The sequence below is a fragment of the Parus major genome, chromosome 8, assembly GCF_001522545.3.
Source record: "Parus major isolate Abel chromosome 8, Parus_major1.1, whole genome shotgun sequence".
In the NCBI taxonomy this organism is placed as follows: domain Eukaryota; kingdom Metazoa; phylum Chordata; class Aves; order Passeriformes; family Paridae; genus Parus; species Parus major.
The window spans coordinates 17,069,803-17,092,517 of NC_031777.1; the positions used below are offsets into that span (position 1 = coordinate 17,069,803).

General features: G+C 38.2%; 1 protein-coding gene across 5 annotated transcripts; it reads left to right on the forward strand.

Annotated features, from left to right (window-relative positions):
* The first annotated feature begins 807 nt into the window (after positions 1-807).
* On the forward strand, positions 808-21,101 carry SSX2IP (SSX family member 2 interacting protein). 5 transcript variants are annotated; one of them, XM_015636814.3, is made up of 15 exons: positions 808-881; positions 1,157-1,281; positions 7,524-7,657; positions 8,376-8,542; positions 8,784-8,984; positions 10,614-10,724; positions 11,966-12,101; positions 13,722-13,797; positions 13,875-14,046; positions 14,827-14,977; positions 16,181-16,317; positions 16,726-16,896; positions 18,983-19,091; positions 19,924-20,044; positions 20,225-21,101. In XM_015636814.3, exons 3-15 carry the CDS (start codon positions 7,615-7,617, stop codon positions 20,376-20,378), a joined length of 1,749 nt encoding a protein of 582 aa, XP_015492300.1. In that variant the 5' UTR covers positions 808-881; positions 1,157-1,281; positions 7,524-7,614; the 3' UTR covers positions 20,379-21,101. The 5 variants fall into 5 exon arrangements, with proteins under 5 accessions (XP_015492300.1, XP_015492301.1, XP_015492298.1 ...); XM_015636812.3 differs by lacking the exon at positions 808-881 and adding an exon at positions 2,918-2,987 and having other exon boundaries at positions 1,007-1,281; XM_033516443.1 differs by lacking the exon at positions 808-881 and having other exon boundaries at positions 1,007-1,281.
* The last annotated feature ends 1,614 nt before the right edge of the window (positions 21,102-22,715 follow it).

A 22,715-nucleotide genomic window follows, 5' to 3' on the forward strand; every position in this document is an offset into this window, starting at 1 on the left:
AGGTTGATAATATCAAAAATTAATAACCTGGAAATACATTAAGATGAAAACTTCAAATTTTGAAAGGCAACATGTCACATATTTAATGGTGTGACATTGGAAAGTTTAATTGATATTCTCTGGGCAATAAAGCATGTGCCGTGCTGGGTATCTTGGTGCTTCTTCACCATCACTCCCAGCCACAGAGAGGGCTATCAGGTCTTCCACAGGGAGGCATTTTTGTGACATGGGACTGGGAGAAGGACTTTGGGGTTCTTGTGGATGAAAAGCTGGACATGAGCCAACCCAGAAAGCCAACCCTGTCCAGGGCTGTATCCAAAGAACCAGGCCAACAGGTCAAGGGAGGGGATTCTCCCTGTGTGCTCCCATGAGGGCCCGCCCGGAGCACTGCTCCCAGCTCCGGTGTCCTCAGCACAGAACGGTGCTGTCCTGGGAGAGCGGGCCCAGAGGAGAGCACGAAGAAGCTCTGAGAGCTGCAGCACCTCTGCACCTCAGGCTGAGAGAGTTGGGGCTGCTGAGCCTGGAGATGGATGGCTCGGGGCAAACCTCAGAACACCTCCCCGATCCTGAAGAGAGCTTTTAAAAGAGTGAGAGTGACTGCTTACGCAGGCAGGGAGCGATGGCACGGGGGGGCCGGATTTAAGCTGGCGGAGGAGCCGGGCCTGCGGCGGGCAGGTGGCGGAGGCCGGGCCGCGGGGCCGCCCGCGGGCGCGGCAGGTGCCGTTACAGCTCTCCCGGCAACCGCCGGCCAATGGCGGCGGGGCGGGCGGGGCGCGGCGCGCCTTAACCCCGCGGGGCCCGGCCAGGGCCGCACTGCCCGCGGGGCTCGCTCGGCAGCCGCTTCCCCCTCCTCCGCCTCCTCCTCCCTGCGGCCGCAGCAGGTGGGGGGTGCGCGGGCTCCGCCGCCCGTCACGGGCGGGGCGTTGGGCGCGGCGGGTAACGGCGGCGGCCGGCGGGGCGCGGGCGGGGCGGGGCGGCGGGCGCGGGCGGGGGCGGAGGTATCGGCGCTGCTGTGCTGGGCGCTCCTACCCAGCCCGGGCAGTTCGGCGCTCCCGTGGTCTGGGCTCGCCCCGGGCCGGGGGAGGGCCCCGTGTGGGGGCGCAGCTGCCGCTGGCCCGGGCGGGAGTGGGTCCTGACATGTGCTCCGTTCTCTCAGGCTCCGGCTGACCGCGGGGCGCAGGGAGAGCCGCGGCGGGGCTGGGCTGTGCAGGCGCTGCCCCCGGCGCTGTAGGGCCCAGCGTTTGCTATCTCTGCGAAGCTACAAGCGGCAGATGCTCGGAGGTGAGAGCCGTAAAGCTTTCTACTGAGTCAGGGAATCTGTGGCTGCTGGAGTTGAGCTGGCGGCTCACGTGATGTAAGAGTACAGGTTTCGTAAGTGACTTGGGCATTTTTTTAAACGTTATTTAAGATTTTATTTATTTGCGGCAAAGCTACTTTAAATTCGAAGATCAAGACGTAACGCGAGACTAGTTTGTAGTGCTCCTGCATCCCCAGATTATGTAGAGTGCTCTGCTGCTTGCAGTGCTGAGTGAAATAACTAGTTAAGCAGAGCTCCATAGGCTGCCAAGGTATGATAGGAATTTCAGGGCAATGACTTAAAATAAGAGGCATTCGAAGTAAAATGCGAACGAATTAGGTAAATCTTAATAGTGTACTTAGAAAGGAGACCTAGAGAAATTATTTGATACAATGAATGGGGATTTCAAATTATAGGCATTTATGGGGAAGATGTTTCTAGGGTTTTTTGATGGGGGCAGAAAGCTGTGATACTAATATCAGTTTTAAATTGGACCAGAAAGATCATGGGAGAGGGTAACACCAGGCTCATGGGGATAAATATCTTGGTTTTGAAGCTGGCAGCAGATGCTAAGGAAAAAAAGGTTAAGTATAGTTTGGTTGTACAGTAATGCTTTTATATGTGTATCCTCCCAAGATGCTGCAGTCTGGAGTTGAAGGATTTCTGAGCACAGGCTGTATGTATTAAAATGTATTAGATGCTGATGGATGTTTCTCGAAAAATTTGAGGTAGTTTATATACTGAGTATTCACAGTACTTCTTGGTGATGCAGATCCACAGTTTAATTGTGTTTTATGTGGAAAAAACGCCCTTATTTCTCAGCTTTTGCACTGAATGTTTCATTGCGTTCTTTATAACTGCAGTGTTAAAAGAAGCAAAGAATATTTGTTTTCTGTGTGTTGTTCTGTTTCTCCAGCTGTTTCCTCTTCTAGTTGAAAAGTCACAGCTTATTAGTTTCTCGTATGAAAGCACTGCTTGACCTTTCTTGCACCATATTTAGGTAGATTCTGTCTTTTTTTACAGGGAAGGTTGTACCTCTGTGAGTTATTTAAGGTGGAGAAGCTTAGTATTCATCAGGAGACATTATGATGGTCTTTTCTGTCCTCTGCTCCAGGGTTCTGTTAACTGCCTGGGGGCCGTTATTTCCAGAGGACTAATCACAGGGACTTGGGATCTCTTCCTGCATGATAATGCCTAACTAGAGTCTGTTGGTTTAAGTGCATAGCAGAGTTGTGTTTTTCATTGTGTTAGTTTGTGTTTATGAACGAGAAATTTCAGCTGCTGATTTTTATTATTCATTTGTTCAGCTTGAGGACAACTTTCTGCAGTTTATCATTCAACCTGTGTTTATTTTTGTGAATAACTGTGTCGAGTACATGAGTATATCACGTGTTCATCACTTTTTTAAATCCCACTGAACAACAGAAATGCCTGACTCTAATTTTTATCTCTTTGTGACTTTCATACACTTTGCTCACCTTTCTATAACTTGTTCCTACACTTTGCCCTTTCCCATTTATAATCAGTTGTTTATAAATACCTTAATGTCTTAATTCAAGAGCTTTTGGCGGGAACATTGTGAAAAGCTTTTTGAAAATGCAATTATGCTGTCTTGTCCAGATCTTGTTGGATGATTCCTTCTTCCAGAGCACTGTGGCAGACTTGTTAGTGTTCCTTCCTTCCACAGAAGGTATGCTGACATTTCACCAATCCCATTTGTTTGGAGTTGTCATATCTTTTCTGTGATCTGTTTTGATTAACAGAAAACCTAGAATTTACAGGAGAATTATTCCTTGAATTCCCTGGTAATCTCTAGAGAAGTTATGTAGTTATCCTCTTGCATCCCATTTTAACTTTCAGATTATATGCTACTGAAGCATGTAAGTTTCCTAATTTCTGATATCTGGGATACTAGTTCTGACTCTGCCCAGTAAATATCTCACCAACTTTAGGAACTAATAAGACAGTGGTTTGTTTTTCTTTTAAAAAGTTGTCTGCTTGCAGAGACAGCTGTAAGGTTTGACTAAAGCTGACCTCAGGAAGAAGAGGACATGCAGAACTGGTTTCTGAGGTTCTCCTCTTGTCTGTGACATAGGGAGATTTGGTAACAGAATGTTCTGCTATGGCTACTTTTAGTAAGTGGTTTGTGAGTGCAAAGGGAGAAATTCAGTTTCGAACATTAACAATAGAGTTATTGTTCAATGATAGGAAAATGCTAATGTGAAATCCATTGTGTTAGCTCAAAATGGGGTTGGAATTTGGGAGCCAGATAAAATGTTTCCATGTGTTTCCAGTGACTGAATTAACAGAATTTCAGTTATCTGTGTACATAGGATGTAGAGTTGAATCTTGAGGTAATACATCAGATTATATTCCTTGTAACCTGAGTGTTTGAGGCAAAGACCATGACAGAACAGTCACTGAACACTCAATTTTATCAGATGTAAGAGTATAGCTTTGTGTAATTAAGTGTGTTGAGAAGATGGAATATTTATTTTCTTAAAAAACTTGGTAATTTTAATTTGTTTTCTTGTTTGGTTTTTTCTAAGTAGAATGGAGGGGAGAAATGTAGTTGGGATTTTTGAGTATGATGCATCTAGAATTAAGAGACTTCATACTCACAGGCTGGGTGGTTTGACTTGATTTTTCATGTTACTTTTGATAATACTGGGAAATTCAGCTGATACAGCTTAAACTTTCCATAGAATGTGGATAAGTTGAGGGATTTCTTCACCCTCATTTTGAAGCTAATAGATTAATGATTAAATTGCCACAATTTTATTAGTGTGGGAAGAAAAATCTGGGTTCAGATTTAATTGCAAGAGCCATCATTAAAATTACAATATTAAATAAAGGTCACTAAAACTGTAATAGTTTTTTAGAGGAAATTATTCTTTTTACCATACCATTATCACTGGATGTAATATATATATATTAGTGCTAATGATACACTGTTATTAGGAATTCTGTAGAGAGACAATAAAACTCCAGGGAGGAAATGGAGGGACTTTCATGGCAATTACACGAATTAAAGTAAGTGTATGACATGGCATAATCAGGGATGTATTTGTAAACCTACAATGTCATGTCTAGAGTGTACCTTAAATTTACCTAGACTTTTGTCTTTTTGTCTATCCGGATAAAAGCCATCTGTGTGACATCTGTGGATTACTAGGCAAATGTAAAAGCTTTAAACAGCTCCATAGCTCCCTTTGGATATTATTTTAGAATAAAAGAATCACACTGGTCTTCAAGTAAATGCTAAGTACCCCCGCAATTTTACAAGTTGGAACACATGCATGTCACAAGTTGTAGTATTTGAAATACACAGAGAGGGAATGTTGACAATTTCTGGTTGATACTGACTCTACAAACTTTCTTCTGAGACACTGCACCTTTCCAGAGTTGCCTTTCCATATCCTCCCTACCTTGGTGGGGGGTAGAAGTTTTCTGGGTTAGCAGATACTGCATTTCCCACTTGTCTGGTTTAGGGATGATCAAGTGGTGCAATATGACCACGGGACTGTGACAATTCTCTGCTGATTGTGTGTTTTACAAACCCAGTTACAACTGCTCCTTTTCAAGTTTAAATGTGGTATTTAGAATTTTTTAGTGCACTGGTACTGTGTTAAGTTTATAATTTTACTTCTTGCTGCTTATGATTTTCAAGTTTTTATATGGTTTGAACTCAGACTTAATTAATCAGATTTCGATCTTAAATCTTGGCACATTTATTGTCAGTTCCTCTCCTGTCCCCCAAAACACAAATCAGTAATTTTATGAACAGCTTCTTTCAGCTCTTTGGGCTTATGAATTATACTAATTTTGATCTCTAATTGTGTTCTTGGAAAAAAAAAGATGTATTTATTAGTGAATTATCTAGAAGCTTCTGGAAATACTTCTGTGGCTTTTTGTCCAAAAATTCCCAAGGTGGCTTTCAAAGAACTTCTGGTATGTTATTACCATGGTAGTGCTTTTTTTTTAAAGTTCCTTGGGGTTTTTGCACTTCATTTGTTCCAACTAGCACTTAAATGCCTTGGTTTGATTACTACTTCCTTGGTTTTAATCAAGCTCTGTGATTTTAGTGGGGTGTATGTTGTGGTCTTTTTGTTTGATACAAGATTTCTTTTTTCAGTGAGGTGGCTCTGCTCTTGTATTCACATTTTTGAATTTGGGACCCAGAGGCTCATTTTTGCACAATCCATCCATGCCTTGGCCTCCAGGAATTTCTTGCTTGGGAGAGAAAGTGACACTGGCAATTGGGGCAATTACCTCTAGAAAGCAGTGGGTGAAAGCAGGTTTTTGGGCAAGTCATTGACCCTGGTAGGGAAGTAACTATAAGAAATCCCTGTGTACAGGGTTGTCTTGCTAAAGCATCTGCTCTAAATGAATGTGTGTGTGACTTGCAGGGTGCAAATTTAGGGAATCATTGCATTCTTAGACCTGGATTAGTCCTGCTTCCAGTCAGACATTGTTTAGGGTGACAGATGCTGTGTCAGAGTAGTATTGTCAGTGCAGAGAGACCTGGGGGTTGATAATACTGTGTGTTCAGTGAGTGTGGGTGCAATCTCTTAAAGAATAAAAGCCAATTGTTTGGAAGTAGCAGCATATCTAAAATTAGGTAAGTATTTTTGTGGACTTTCCAACAGTCCTTGATAGAATTTGTGTCTTGAGGTTCTTAATAAAATTTGAAAAAATGTTATTAGATTGTTTTCGTTACTGACATCACAATCCTGCATACTTAAACATACTTGTACCTTAATTTGCTGCCTTTTTTTCATATGTTTGTGCATTTATCTATCTGATGGATCCAGCAGAAATGAAAGTAGCATATAAGAAGTGTGTCCTCTTAATACTTACTGACTTCTGAATTCCATTTTGAAGGCACTGTTGTCTAATTAACTTGAGAACATCTTGCTTTTACAGGGGAGAAAGAAAGAAAAATATGCATAATTTGTGTAGAGAGAAAGCAGAGCAAACCATTTCTTTAAAAAGAACAGCAACAATTGTTACATTGACTGTGTTTTCTTGCTGCCTTATGTGTACTTTCTGATCTGGAAGTTTTCAGGAGCTACTAAATTACAACACATGGGAGGAATAACTGTTTACCTTTTTTCCCCATGTACATTTATGAACCTGGAGAAATGTTTATCTAGCTGGATAATTATCTAGAGGTTTTTGTTTTTTTTAGTGATGAGCATTTTGTATAAGGCTTTGGTGTCAGAAATTTAGAAGTTGCTTAGCCAAAGTGTGTTTATTGGAACATTAGCAAGTGGTTAGGGAGGAACATCCCAGTGCTCTAAAATCTACTGAATCCATCTAAAACAGACTTTAGACTTCGTTCCAAAGTGTTGGTTGAAACAAAGGGGCCTTCTTTTCTGTCAGGTGGAAAGTTTGTTTCCCTGAAGTATCATTGTTCCTGTAACAGCTGATGGGTTGTGCTGTCCAAATCTTTAGCATCCAAGCTGGATTTAAAGTTTCCAGCAGTGAGAGATAACTAATGCTATTATGTGCCTTCTTAGTGTGCAGTGGAGGTGGGGTGAGGGGACAATTAGTTTGTTCTTTCTTTCGTGTGGGTGGCTTCCCTTTAGTTTCCAGAGGGACAGTGCTGTACTGAGTGGCTGTGCCAACAAGGGTAAGGCTTCTCCTATTTGTTTCCTTCAACAATTTTGGAGTTCCTGCAAGGAAGCAAGCAATTTGCTAGGGAAAGGCAGTATTACTAAATGTATAAGTTAATATAAATGGTTAAATATCTATTTAAATTTCCTTTGCCCTCTGCCTATATATCCTCTCTAGAGCCTTTGTAATACATCTCTTTAAGTAACAATCCCATTTAGACAGAAATATGTTCAAACTTCATATAAGTTTACGATAATAAAATTGCTTCCTGGTTACGTATGGCAGGAAAAAGTATTTGGCTTGCTCTGTTTTCTCTGATGTACATCAACAGAAACAACTAGTTATCTACTAGTATGAGTCTTTATTTTCATGTGTGCATGGCATTTTGGCTTTAGTTCATGGTTTACAAGATAGTTAAGGCTAAATATAGAAAGATGCATCATTTTTACAGAATACTATTTGCTGTGTTTATTGCGCTCTCAATTCATTGTAAAGAAGTAGAAAAATTTCACTTGGTTCAAGTTCAGTAGTCACTCTCCTGTGCCTTCTTTAACCTTCTAGCTGTATTAGCTGCTTTTGTTAATCTAAAATGCTCTTGCTATTTTAGGAGATGCCTACGTAACACACATTGCTAGCAATTGTACTAAATACTTTGCTGCTGAACCAGTTACTCAGGTACCCAGCCTGTCTCTGTTGCTATGGGAGATTGGAAGACTATTACTGTGCCGGTGCTGTCACCAGGTAAACTGGGAATATTTTAAATTTTGTTGATCTGCTGATTTTACCAGCGATGCTATAGCAGCTAAGGAGAGAGACTGGAGTCTTGTGCGTGACAAATTTGAATAGTTAAACAGCATGGTAAATAATACAAGCAGTGCTTTGTCTTGGATTGAGTTCTTACAGAAATGCTAATGTAAAATACTGTACTTGCATATGTATAGAAAGGTTAAGAGCTTGCAGTCACATTTTATTTATTATAATCATATCTGTCAATGTATCTTGTGTTTTCAAAGATTTCTGTGCTTGTTCTATATTCTTTTGCTTCATAAATTGGTTACAAATTTGTTAAAGGAGTAAATACCTTCTTGCCTATTTCTGCCTAGTGGAAGAGTACAGCATATACTTAATAAGTATAATAATATCATACATTCTGTAAGAATTTTACTGAATGCACATCTCTTGCACCCTTGTTGTAGTAAGTCAGTAAAAAGGAAGCATGGTCAGTTTTTTCTTGGTGGATGAGTAACACTTGAAAGGTACAACACTCCAAAATGTTATTGACTAAATCTTCAGTGGAAGTTTCTTTTTTATATATATTGTGAATTGTTTAATGTCATTCTTGATCAAATTCTGAGCTCTAGAATCTAAATTTCTGTAAATAACTTGTGTACATAAGGCTTTGGTTTTTATGTGATGTGTTAAAATAATAGCTGATTTCTTCTTCATGTTTAATTTTTAGATAGCAAAAATACACTTCCATATACCTCAGAAAGCAAGAGATCTCCTACAAGCATGAGCTCACAAGTGCTACGCTTGTCACTGCCTTCATCCAAAAACATGCACAGCTTTTTCGGTGCCTTCTGCACAGAAGAGAATATTGAACAGAGTATATCCTATATTGATAGGGTAAGCCAGATCTTTCTGTTTATTGGAGATTGTCACCTGCAAACAATTGATTATGGTAAAAAAAGATTGACAGGATTAATAAGGCTTCTTTGTCAGTGCCCAGCAGCTGAAGTTGGTGGGAAGTAAGATTTTCCCCCTACATACAGGTTTCACCTAATACTGTTCTTCCTTTGGAGAATGATGAGAGATTGATCCAGTTATTGATCTCATTTTCCCCCTCTCCCCTCTTGTCTTTTACCAGGAATTGACAACATTGGGATTTCCTTCTATTTATGCGGAGTCCAGAGGAAAAGAATTAAATTTAATATCTATCATAAATTGCATGAATGGATTGCTTGTACTGCAGCACAAGAACCTTCGAGCTCAGGAAGAAGTAGAAATGCAGCATCTGAAACTGGGAAGTGATATGGATCACTTACAGAACTGCTATGCTAAGTTAAAGGTAGAAAACAAGATCATTCCACTAGAATTATGCAGCTCTCTGCATTCTTAACAGCAAGTCCTTTTTTTATTTTTTGTTTCCTACCCAGTACTAATTTGCAGTTGCATTTTCATTTTTATTTTGGGGTTTTTGAAGTATTTTTTTTCCAAATGAAAATGCCTTAAAGTTAATGAAATATGAGTTAATAAGAAAACTTCCAATTGCTTAGAATTTTAGCCTCCTTAACCAAGGAAGGGGAAAGACTGAATTGGAAGTGTTAATGTACACTGAGTATTAAATGCTTCAGTTCCTATTAGCATTTTAGCATTGCTTAAAAGGGTATGCCCAGCTCTAAAAGATAAATCCCCAATATAATTGTAACAGGTAAAAGCACGGATAACTCTTCTAGTGCAGGGTTTTTATTAGTCTTTTTCCATATCATTAGCTTTCGTATGTGTTTTTTTTGTTGTTGTTGGATTTCTTGAGCATCCAGCTATAAAGTCTCTTTGTAAGAATTGCTCAGAATCTATTGTTAAACCAGAAGTTACTAAGCTTCATTTTATCACAGGGTAAACACATGCTTAAGGCCAGCCCCTGTGGAGTAGCTGATATATTGTAAGTTCCTGGGTGCACTTGTATGTGCAGTCCTATTAGAAAAGACTTGACTTTCTCTTAATTCTGTTAAGAAAATAAAATAGAAAAAAAGAGAAAATATTTCAGTGCATGACTCAGTGCTTTTTTCGGTTTGCTTTTCACTTAGGCTGGTTGGCACCTTCTCCCTGAGAAGTACTGCTGTGGATTTTCAAAATCATACTAGCCCTTTTGCTGAGATTGGTCATTCATGTAGAAGGATTTTGATGACATTAAAAGTTATCTGTAACTGCACTGATTTTTATACCAACACTATAAAATGTGAAGTTCTAAAGCACTCCAGTTACTTTGCCTAGATGAATAGCTTTAAGGGGAGAGGGAAATCTAGTGCTACATAAATCCCAGAGCATTTACTTTGGCTGTCAGCTTGTGAGATTTCTCATGTAGATTCTTTCAGATCCATACAGCAATCCTCCTGACTTGCACTATTGTGTCACCTGTATTTCACTGTGGTTTGTTAAGAAGTTCTTGTTGCTGAAATATATCTGCACATTTGTACCTCACTTTGCATATGAAGGAAAAGCTTGTATATAGTATTTGGATGTCATTTAAGCTGCCAATTTCAGGTCTGAGTCTTATTTGTGGACAAAACTTTCTGAAATGCTAGTTTTGCATTGTCTGTTATGATGAGCTCATCCATCTGTCCTTCTCTGTGTATGTGAGATGTTCCATTTGCATTGTTATGGTCAGTCTGTATATCTGTGTTAATTGAACCCTCAATTATTCAACAAAAATGCTCCAGTAAAACTGTAGTTCCAAATTCATCCAGGCTGCTTAGTATCCACCTCACTCTCACAGTACAGATATGCTTACAGAATCCTGACTTAATGAAAAAGTCCTAATTGTAAAAGTTAATATCTTTTAAATACCAAGCCATATCTCAAGTGACGTGGTTTGGCAATTTGATTAACGTGGCTTGTTTGTTTTGGTTGGTTGGGTTTTTTTTAGATCTTATGCTTTTAATTCTTATTGATACTGAACTATCAACACTTTTTCTAGGAACAGTTGGAATTATCTAAAAGGGAAGTAGTTGGGCTTCAGGAAAGAGACAGACAACTGCAAAGCAAGAACAGAAATTTGCACCAGTTACTTAAAAATGAAAAGGATGAAGTGAGTTGTTTTGTACATTAACCCAAGTCATTATATAGATATTGAAGATTTTTTTTTTCTTCCTTGCACAGAGTGCTGTAATTGCTCATTTTGAATGTGTTTTTTTGTTGGTAAATGTTGTCTTTCAAGGTGACTGGCATGTTGCATATAGATAAATAGATTCTGTAAGGGAGAGGTCAAAGTTGCAACAATAGTAGAGACTACTGCAGAAATGCAGATGTGCAGTTTTTTTAGATTTTCTGTACAGCTATAACTTTGAATGTTCAGATATACCAAAAAGTAGGAGGGGCAACAGGATTCTGTCACTTACTCAAACATTTGTGTATAGAGGCTTTTGGGGTTTTCTTATTGTATTATAGAGGGAAGCAAAGGACCAATAAGGGAGGTGGGGGAAACCCAGCTCAAAAACACAATCTCATTAAGCATAAATATCTTGAAACAATATCAGAAAACGCTTTGACACCCATGACACTTCTTAGTTTGGGATTTGTTTCCTGTATGCTCCTTCCCCAGCATTGTACTTCACATGGCTCCTATGTTTTTGTGAATGTGGCTCCTCCAAGTTTCTGTGAACGTTCTGTGTTCATAAACATATTCATATAGTTGGGAGTCACAGAACTAACTGTACATAGTGAACTTCCTAAAGTTCCAGCTTAAGATACTGAATTTGCTGTATGTTTGTAAGGTTAAATCGGAAAATTTTAGAAACTCCAAACAACACAACCCTAGGAATTGATAATAATTGTCAAAAATTTGCTTTATGGTATTTTAATGTTTCTTTAGACCAAATGGAATAGTCTGTGTTTCAATGTCCTGCTGCCCCAAGGAGGAGGAGATTTTTTTTAATGTAAGCCTAACAAGCTTGCTTTAGAATTGGAGTAAACCTAGATCCTGGACATGAATTACTGAAAGTAAAGATGTATCTCTCTGCTGTGTTCAGTAAATGTGTTAAAGGTTGTGTGACTTATCAGAGCATGAATTCAGTTGTACTTCAGAGGAATTATAGTATTTTAATCTGCTGCTTTTGATGTGGGTTTTTGCTGAAAAGAAACTACCTCAGAGATAAGTCTGAGATCAGAATCCATGGGGTGGGAGAGCTCTTCTGATTCTTTTTGGCACTTCCTTTCACCAGAAGTACATTTTAATAGAAGTTTTGTTTTGCTTCGTGCATTTTGGTTTTCTGAAGAAATCAATGTTTGTACTTTAGTTCAAGAAACAGCCTTTTGTGGCATTGCTTTTAGGTCCAGAAGTTGCAGAACATAATTTCAAGTAGAGCTACACAATACAATCATGATATGAAGAGGAAAGAGAGAGAATATAACAAATTAAAGGAACGCTTACATCAGTTAGTCATGAATAAAAAAGACAAAAAGTTAGGTAAGTAGTGCCTTTGAATTTTACAATAGCAAAATTAGCATATTCTATATGTTCCAGAGCCAGTTTTAAGCATTTTCGTCTTTAAAGACAACGCGACCCTCTTGCAGATTTTATTTGGATGTTAGGATGTTAAAGATGCAATATTTCATGTTAACTGACTGTGTAAGATTTTTCTGTACTGTGTTCCATAAGATCACTTATCAAACATGAACCAAATGCTGATGTTTACCAAATGAGGCAGAGTTGGTTCTTTGGTGGCTTTTTTTTTTTTACTTTACTAAGGAAAATTTATTCCTAGGATTCCATAGGAATCAATGCCTATGCTAGAACCGTCTCTCCTCTATTTTTTTACTACTGTTGCTGCCACAAGATTTTGGATAATGTCATAAACACTGTATTGTTCCAAGCAGTTGCCATCAGGAAGGCACACTGTGAGCTTTTTACTTTGGAGGTACTACACTCTGCTTGTGGTTAGCACAAGTAATGAGAGGTTTGAGAGGAAGTTACACAAGGCAGATGTACCATCCTGTACTCTTAAAAGAGGAGAAAACAGATCTCCTTTATCATGAGTACTTGTATGTTGTACTGCCCAAAAATTTTGTTCAAGACATTCATCAGTGCTATTTACCATAAATAGAATTTTCCATGAAAAATGGCTGAAAATGGGTATTGTTAGGTATTAAAAAGAGGAGTACATTTTGGTTCATATATCTGGCCTTTAAGTATTTATCTAATATATTTCCAGTGGAAGGAAGTCCTGCTCTTGTCCACCTGACACCCCCAAACCCAGCTGTTTGCCAGCTGTAATGCATTTTTTAGTAAGCTCATTTAGTTCACTAAACCAGAAGAAAACAATTCATGTTGTTGCCAAGATAGTTCTCTGCTGACTTAGTTTTCTAAAAGTCCTTGTGATTAAGCCCAACCAAGTTAGGACACAGTAGGAGTAGCACCTATTTTGGCTGCAGAAAATCTTTAGATATCATCAGTTCAGTAAGTTCTAGAAACTTCATCCAGAGGTCAGAGAAACTTAAACATTCTTGACTTCAGGTGGCTAGTACTAGTTCAAGTATCAGTGAGGTGAAAATAGCAGGGTTTTAAACTAGTTACTATTTTCTTGATATCTAACTAGCTTGGACCACTAATCTGTAGTCATATATTGGGTTTGGGCTTTTTTTGGTGGTGTGGTTGGGGTTTTTTAGATTATTTTTATTCAAACATGGACAGAGAAGTTTCTTTGTTTTGAGGAATATCTTATGAAACATTAAGAAGTTCCTTATCCTAAACAGGAAATAAAACTGGCATTATTGCCAGAATGAGCATAGAGTTGATACATTGATATAAAGGTTGAAATAGGGGTAAAGCTGACATAAAGAAATGCATAAAAAAGAAGACATGATGAGAATAAATCCTTCTGAGTTTCCAAACTCAAAAACTTATCTTTTTTTTTCTTGAACGGTGTTATTTTTGCTTTAACCAGGGCCATGTGGTTTCATATGAGTCTGAAGGGGGGTGGTATTTGAGTAATGTGGTCTTTTTATAGTAACTACATATAAATGCAATGTCATCTAAATATCTATTTGCATATTGTTTTACACTTTGAAATATCCTTTTCATTTGTAGCTATGGAAGTTCTAAATTATGTTGGTAGAGCTGATGGGAAGAGAGGTGCATGGAGGACTGATAAGACAGAAGCCAGGTAGTTGTCTTAGAACAACATTAATTGAAGCATGTATTAGGGCTGTTATGTTGTTACTGTAAGATTATTTCTTCCAGAAACGAAGAAGAAATGTACAAAGTTCTGTTAAGTGATTATGAACAGCGCCAAAAACAGCTTTTACTGGAAAATGCTGAGCTAAAGAAAGTTCTTCAGCAAATGAAGAAAGATATTATTTCACTTCTTCCACCACAGAAACAAAAACCTAAAGAAAGATCTGAAGATGGGCTGGTAAGTGTTCTTCAGTTAAAATTAAGTCTCCATAGTAGTTTGGTATAGTGCTGAAGTAATTTGATAGTTATTTAAAAACAGTAAACCTCTTATGAGAGTTGCAGTGGATTGCACACCATGTACTTTTTGTGAAATCCATCCATGTTTGAATATTCTGCTCTCTGTGAACAGGACACAGTGTATTCTTTCCAGCAAGTCAATTAAAAGCTTGAAAATATTCTTTGAATGAATTTAAATGTGGTAGCTACTGGTAGGTAATTCTACATTGCAACGCAAAATACTGGATTGTGCGTGCCTAGGGTTTGCTTGTCTGTTTCCAGATTTTAAGTATTTATTTACACAGGATGTTTTTATTGAACAGTTCACTACCATGGCTATGTAGAAAAGCACTAGATTCTCTTTCATCTTCTTTATAAGATGTGAGGACTCTTCTTGACTTGACTGGATGACTTGCCCCCATACCGGCGCAGCTACTGCTTAAGTCTGACAGTAGAACTCAGCAGTCTGGACCTGTCTAGGTTGAAGATGAGAGTGACTGAGTCTTGCTAGCTGACCCATGGTCTCTGGTGGGGTTCTGGGGGCTGCCTGGTCACCTCAGCATTATTCTGTCAGGGAGCTGAACTTCCTGAGAGTCAAATTTCCCTGGATGGAAAAATCTTTCCTTTATGTAAGAGTTTTTCTTCTCTTCAGTAAACTGAATCTATGTACATATTTATTTAAACAAATACACATATTTGGAGGGGTGAAATGGTTTGCACCTTCTTATTTCTGCTCCTACAGGTGCTGTCAGACCAGGAGGAAGATATTGGAGAATTAAATAAAGAGAATATGTGGGAATTATCTTGTGAAACTGTGCGAGAACAGCTTACCAACAGCATTAGAAAACAGTGGCGAATATTGAAAAATCACGTTGAAAAGCTGGATAACCAAGGTTGGTGTTTAACTGCATTATATGTACATGTAAAATACATTTTAGAAAAAGTAATACAGATGTGACAGTTTGAAATAACTGAATGCAAAATATGTAATTCCCTCTCAAGATCCTTGTCTTGCCACATCCTCTGAGAGTTCTTGTGGCATTCTAAAACAAAGCGACTGATGGTATGGTGCTGGACTCTCCTTATTTCCAGCTGTTAAACAGCATTAAGACAGCTAAAAATATATAAAATTCTTTCCTAGTATTATTTTCCCATGCAAGTAAATGCAGCCACTACCACAGGGATGTTTGCTGTCAAGGGTAAGATTGAGAAGGTCATGCATGCAATTGCACATAAAAGAGCAGGTGGCCTTTGAGAGTATGTTTACACCCTAGACAGGATTTTAAGAATGCTTGTAATAATTTATTTGGTGTAACTAACTGAAAAATAAGCATCGGAAAAAAAATGTTAGAATTATTTGCTCCTCTTCAGAGTCATCTTCTAGGTTTTCTAGTTTAATGGGTTGACCCTAGTTGTAGCCCTTCAGGGTTCTATTAATGTTCAAATACTGGCTTTAGGGGATCAAAACTTGGCTGATTTATAGCCATTGTGATTTAGCTATGCATTAAGCTAAATAAAGCAGAATGGAATTGTATAAAATACAACCATTTCTGTAATTCATTCCCTTACTGGAATAAAAACATGCATCCAATGTCTGTTAGCTCCATTTCTCCTTCACAGGACTTGAAGGAAAAGGCTTTCTTTTTATATCTGTGATAAATATAGCTGTTGTCATATTTTTATGAACACATAAGCCCTTCAAAAATGGGCTCAGAAGAACGGGCTAGCAGCATGCCAGTGGGAAAAAACCACCTTTAGTTGTCTTGAGTTTTCTTTTAAATGACTGCTGAATCAAGTGAGGATTTTGTGTAACACTTACTGCAGTGTAGATGGTTGATTTACCTTGAGGAATGGGAAACAGCCACGTTTTCATTGGTTTTGGTTTTTTTTTCCCCGTGAACTGGATTTGATGGGTAATTACAGGTGTAGCACCAACTCTGGATCTCTTGTCTCTGATAAAACTGCTTTTGAGTACACTGTCTGTCTTTCAGGGTGAAGCAAATATTCTAAAATCTTTTGTTCTTCCAAGGAGTCTCTGATATGAAGTATTGGGGGTTTTTTAACTTGTCTTAAAGATGTTTTTTTTTCCTCCTTAGTGTCACGTGGACATTCAGGAGTTTTGAATGAAAAAGATGTCATTTCAAGAGAAGACCATGAGCTAGAAACTGGAAAGCTAGAGTTAGAGATTCAACAATGTAAAGAAATGATCAAAACTCAGCAACAGCTTTTACAGGTAGTAGGCTTTATTTGTTCTTATTTTTCTCAATTTAATCCAAGTGTATTTTATTTAAAGCTCCACCCTTCTTGCCTCTGAGCCTTTCTCCATTCCTTGATCATGCTTTTAAAATGGAACAACTTAGTGGGTTGTCTAAGTCTGCCAGTGGCTTGGTTATAACTTAAGGACTTTTTACCCTGGTAGAAATAATTTTGTGGGGCTAAATGAAGGTGAGGCTTCCTGAACAGGGACATTTTGATTGCTATCTGAAATCTTCCCCCACTATCCACCAATTTGATATCTACTGCATTTTTTCTGTATTAAACTTCAACCATTTTTCTGATAAAATTGAACCTATGGAAATACTGTACCTCTTATAAGTTACTCACAATTTAACATTTGTCTTTTGTTGCTTTATATCTCCAGCAACAGCTTACATGTGATGATGATGACACCACTCTGTTACTACAAGACTGCTATTTGTTGGAAGAAAGAGAGCGTCTTCAGGAAGAATGGAGACTATTTCGAGAACAAAAAAAGAATTTTGAGAAGGAACGAAAAAGTTTTACAGAAGCTGCTATTAGATTAGGACTTGAGGTATTAGGAAAGGGAGCTCTTATGGAAGATGAATTACGAGTTCTTTATACATGCTAAAGTGGAGCCATCCAGCAATATCAGTTTCTGATGTCTGTAGAGGAAGATCACTGCCATACTGTACAGAATGTATCTTGGGTTGTTCTGGAAGATCATTCTCTTGGCAATTTAAAAAGCCAAGGTTTTTGTGTGTATTGGAAAACAGTTTCTGCAACTGAACCAAACCAGTTTTGTTTCAGCGTTTGAAATATCTTAAGTACTTACAAAATTTATTAGCTAAATGCCTTAGACACTGCTAAAGTTTGGTTTCCTACAAAAGTAAGGCTTTTACAAATTTCAGTCAAATTTGTCCTCAGGATTGAATCTCAAAGGCAATTGATTTCTAAACTTTGGTGAAAACCAGTGACTTTGCAAAAACACCGAGTAATTGCTATGTTTCCCTTCGTAGGGTCATCATCTGTTCTGGTTGTGTAGCTAAGCTGGCCAGTAAATACAGATACTGGCAGTCAGGGTAGATGTGTCTGTGAAAGAGCTCTAGCACATGTCCTTTGGTATAGCCCGTAGTTTGGGTCAAGAATGTGAAGGGGGTTACAAGTTTGGCAGGGAAAGGTCATGATGATGTGATTGTGAAACTAGGATGGTACAGATGTGACAGGAAAAAATAAATGGACTTTATTGCTTACAGAACAGCTTGCTTTGATGTGCAGAACAGAGAGTTGGAGTGAGATGTGATTAAAATTTATAAAGCTGTGGATTCAGTTTGAGCAGACGAAAGTGCTACTGCTGTTCACCAAATCCCTCAAGACTTGGACTAGAGGGAATTCTTAATTTTGAAATTAAGTCAGAAACATACCCAAAAATGTACTTTCTGTTTGTTTTTTTTATAGTTAGGTAGTTGACTTCTGGATTTTTTTCGAAGGAGATTGTAAAGGCAATGTGTACCATCAAGTTCAAAAAGCAGTTGCCTGAGCTTATGGGCAACACACAGATAATAAAAATTGGGGCACAAGGGGGTGACTTTCAGTATCCATAATCAAATGGTTTTTGGGAATGGGAATCTTTGAGGGAATGCACTGCAAAAAGTGGTAATAATAATTTTTAATAATAATGCTTATAAATAGCATCTCATGGCTATTGTTGGAGACACAATATGGAGCTAAGTGGCCAACCTGTCTGACCCAGAATATAAAATACTCTAGATTTCACTTAAGCTACTGGGATAGCAGTAGCTCACATGGTAACAAATAATAACTATGACTAATTTAATTTTATTTGCATTTTAGTGAGTTGGTTAATTTCATGTTGCACATTGAATTCAGCTTTAAAAATCGTGAGTGATAATAAACAGTAATTGTTTGTCTGGAAGTGTTTAGGACTACATTGCAGCATAAATATAACTGCTCATGCTTCAGCTTGTCACAATGCTGAAGTATGAAATGAGATGCAAAGCTTTGTAGGTGTTTGTGAAAGTTTGCGTTGGAGTTCAGCTTCCTCTGTTTTTCTACTAACATAGAATAGGAGCATCCTGTTTCACTGATGGTTTTTGGAGATGAAATACCTTGTTGCTTGATTCCAGAGCCATCAGATCTCTTGGAGCTTGTCTGTTAGGCATTATTTTCTTTTTCTGCTCAGAGGGGCTGGAAAGTGAAACAACCCCATATTTCCCCAGTTTTAGACAGAAGCAATCAGTGCTATTTTCAATGTAATTTTTCCCTGTTTAGAAGGCTTAAGCAGTAATTGTTCCTGGCAGCTGCCTTGGATGAGGGCTGCTCCAAGAGTTAGTGCTGCTCTGAGGGAGATAGGGAGCATAGGAGACAGTGCCACTGGGGTGTAGAGCAGTAAAGTGAAAGGATTACTCAGACCTCTGTGGAACACACAGTGGGACTTGGCTTGTAAGTGCCTCCTCAGCCAGTCCTCATTGGGCTCAAAAGCTTGTTCACAGACAGTATTTGCTGTGTTAAGCTTCTGGCTCTCCTTAGTGACATGGACATGTTATGACTTTGGCTTTCTGAAATAGAATAGCATCAGTTTAATGTGGGCTAAGCTTTTTCCTGTCGTTGTAAGTGTAAATTGTCATTTCTTTTCTTAGAGAAAGGCATTTGAAGAAGATAGAGGAGCATGGCTGAAGCACCAGTTCTTAACTATGACTGCTGATTGCAAGTCTGAAAATGTGACAACTCCAAGTGCCTTCTTAAGAAGCAAGTATTTGGTTCAATTTATGTTCTTGCACAATTTCTTTTTCTTCCTTTCAACTAGAAGTCACAACTATGAACAAAACTATTAAAAAACCAAAAGGTCTCAAGAAAAAATTTGCTGTGCATCTGTGTGCCTCCACATGTCAGGGTAACTGATGGTTCAAAATTTCTTTTTTAAAAGTGAATTGTAACTCCCTTCCTGGTAATTATTTATGTAGTGAATTTATATTTGTGAAACAATCTAGTGTGTATCAAATACCTGACAACACAGCAGGTAACTTTCAGGTGCTTTCATGCATACTGTAAAACATGTAATCACTCTGTAGTGTAATCACTTTTCCACTTCATATGAAACCTTTGAAATCTGAATGTGAGCTAATCCATGTCTTTTATTGACTTGAGTGATGGTTTGGTTCATGTAAACAGTAAGACATCTAACTTCATTTTGATTTTGTTTTCTGTATTCTGACAAGCTTGCAGGTTCTCATGTTGGTGTTAATTACTGTCTGTGAATGCTGGAGAAGTCTTTACTTGAGGAATAAAAAAAGCTTTATTGATTGTAAAGTGAGAAATTACATTTGAGTGACTTCATATGATTACTTGCTGTGGTGGCTGTGTATGCAAATGCTGCATTTTCAAATTTAGAATTTTAACATAACTTCATTCAATAACATACTTTAAAAAAAATATCCCAGGTCTATGTCAGTAAGAGTTATTATAGCTCTGCCTTAAGGTCTTTGTTTTATTTTTTTTTTAAGTAGAGGACACAAAGACTTGAAGGACTTGCTTTTTTCCAGTGGACTGCAGCTTAACTGATGATGTGTGTCTCTCTTAGGTTCTGACCCAGACATTTGTTTAGTGAAGTCTGCATCTCGGCAAAAAACAACTCCCTCTGTGTTAAGTCCTACTGTTTCACCAGAACCGTGCCAGATATCTCAGTATATTACACAAAACAGGTTTGTGAAACAATGTTGTAGATGTTTTTTAGAGTGCTGAACACTGTATAGAGCACAGCATAATCTAAAGCTTATGGTTGATGTATAACAAAGGATATTAAACATTATATCATCAAAATAATACTCTTTCCATTCAAAGCATTATTTATTTGCATTGGAACTTTTTTTTTCTGCTTCCAGTGTTGCATCAGAAAAACCTGCTGCACATAACATGCCAAATCTGTGTGTGGAAAGTGATGACAAAGAAGAAACTGAAGAATGCACAAAGTCATGGGAAGACTCTGGAGTTGGCACTCTGCTATGCAGAAACTTGCTCATGGAACAGCTGCCTTAGACTTCTAGGGTTGCCTGCTGGGATTTTTGTTAGAGACTTGTTCATAAACTTATCATTCTAAATGAAACAGAATGCTGTGAGTTTGATCATTCTTCTAGAGGATTATGTGGTGATCTGAATTGTGGTGTGTTTCTGTGTGTGCACATGGCTTTTATTTTTTAGACCACTTTTTGCCTCTTTCTTGCAACTCTTGAAAGAAAACTTAAAAATATATAAAAGCTTTGATATTTTTCTAGTAACAGAAGCTCTAATTCTGTGAATAAAGCAATGGTCTGAAACTTTGACTGTAATGAAATACTGGATCCTAATGTTACCTTTCATCACAGGCAGAGATAGCACTTTTAGAAATTGTTTAATTATTGGAAACGTTCATTTATGTCTCAAGTGTAACTGGCATTAAATCCTCTTTTGCCTCGACTTGAATGTACAGTATACTGTAGATTTTTAACAAAACAGGTTCTATATTTATTGTGATTTGAAAATACCTCTTTGATATATTAATGATTTAAAGTGCAAAATCTTTATATATTTGTAAATAGAACAAGTGGTTATGCTGAGAAACCATGAAATGAAACATGCATACATAAATATTATTTTACATGGCATTTTAAATTGTTTTATAGTGATACTCAGTTTACAGATCCATTAGGGCTTTCAATGGTTCAGTCAGGAACCAAGGTATTTCAAATGTGAACAATAAACGTGTAATTCTATTCTAAAAAAACCCTGGTTCTATGATTTGTGTGCAGTAAACTTTTAAGCTACCATGGTTATGGGGCTGAGTACGATGTCTACAAATCTGGTACTGGTTTTGTATTTTGTTGGGTTTTCTGTTTTAGTTGACTCTAGAGTTTTTGTGTAGCCTTGGGGAAGTGTGTTTGGTTCATAGTGTAATAAAAATAGCCAAGTTAGAGGTAAGATATTTCAAGGTATCCTTCACCTTACTCAGTGCATGTAATTTTCCTTGGCCAGTACAAATCCATCTTCTCTTGTTGGGTTTTTGTGCATATGTGATCCTATATAGCTCTGCATGTGTGATCACTTGTATAGCTCAGATCCTTGTGTAATTGGCCTTTTGGAAGATGTCTGAGCTTAAACTGCCTTTCTTTGGGGTAAGAGGTGGGAAATTAACTCAAGTTTAGAATCCTTCACTGAAATGCATTGCTGCTCTGCCCGTTTTCTTCAGCCTGGGATGGAGTGTAGTGATTGGATTATCTGGAAAAATAGCAGTAGGATAATACAGGGAGGAGAAGAAACTGCAGTTCTCAAAGAAACTAAGGTAAAAAAGCTGCAGTTCAGTCCATTGAGTTCCAGCTTGAGATGAAGTAGTATCCAGTGAAAACTGCAGGGGATACTTGTGTGGTTTTCATATAGCACCTGTGAGGGAGTAGAAGTGGATATAATGATATGTTAATGTCTTGGTGGGCTTTTTGCTGCGTGGGTAGTCAGGTTGGAAAGAAAACATCATATTTCTGTTTCTCCTGTTTTTACCCAATAAATAGGTGTTCAAAGTCACGTTGTTCACTCTAGCTTTTTAGCAGTGTACAGTTGCTGTTTCGTGTTTCCCAGCTGTTGGGCAGCTCATGCCTGAATTTTATTTGTGGAAGAGTAAATACACATCAAAAAACTTAAGTGAAACCTTAATATATAAAGTGGGAGAACAGAACTCTGCAAGAAGGCTTATTTTCAAGCCAGTAGTGATTGCAGATCTCCATGGTTGAGGCAGGATCCAGATGCCACCAGGGGCTGCTACTGTTCCAACATGTGCTCGTGGGTGCCCTACTGGGACTGATAATTGTGTTTGCTTTACTTGGGCCCTCCTTCAGCCTACTTTTCTTTATGAAAGTAACTTTCAGGATGATAATGCCTTGAAGAACAAAATAACTCATCTATTTAAACTTTTGTTTCTGTCTATTGAGTGACTAGCAATTAATAAACATTTTGTACTAATTTTTTGCTTTAGAGTTCTGTAACCCACCTTACAGAAGTGGATATAGGTTTGAATGTCTCCATGGAAGAACTGAGCTAGAGTAGTGTATGCAGTTGAGTCCTGAGCTGGCCTCAGACTTGGTTTGGAATTCTCAAGTACAGATTCAGTCCTGTCCTTGTAAAGAAGTAAAACATAGCTACAGTTTTTTGATTTCTCTATATACAGTATTTGGGAAGATTTTAAGTCTGAAGCTACTGCTAATAATGGTATGAGTTCTGCAGAGGGTGACATTGCGGTACTTAGAGCTGTTGGAAACAACTCCAGGATCTTTCTTACTCAGAGACTTGAAGAGCAAAGGGGGAGACTTCCTGCAGCAATATGATACAGGTGTGTCACTTCACAAAGAT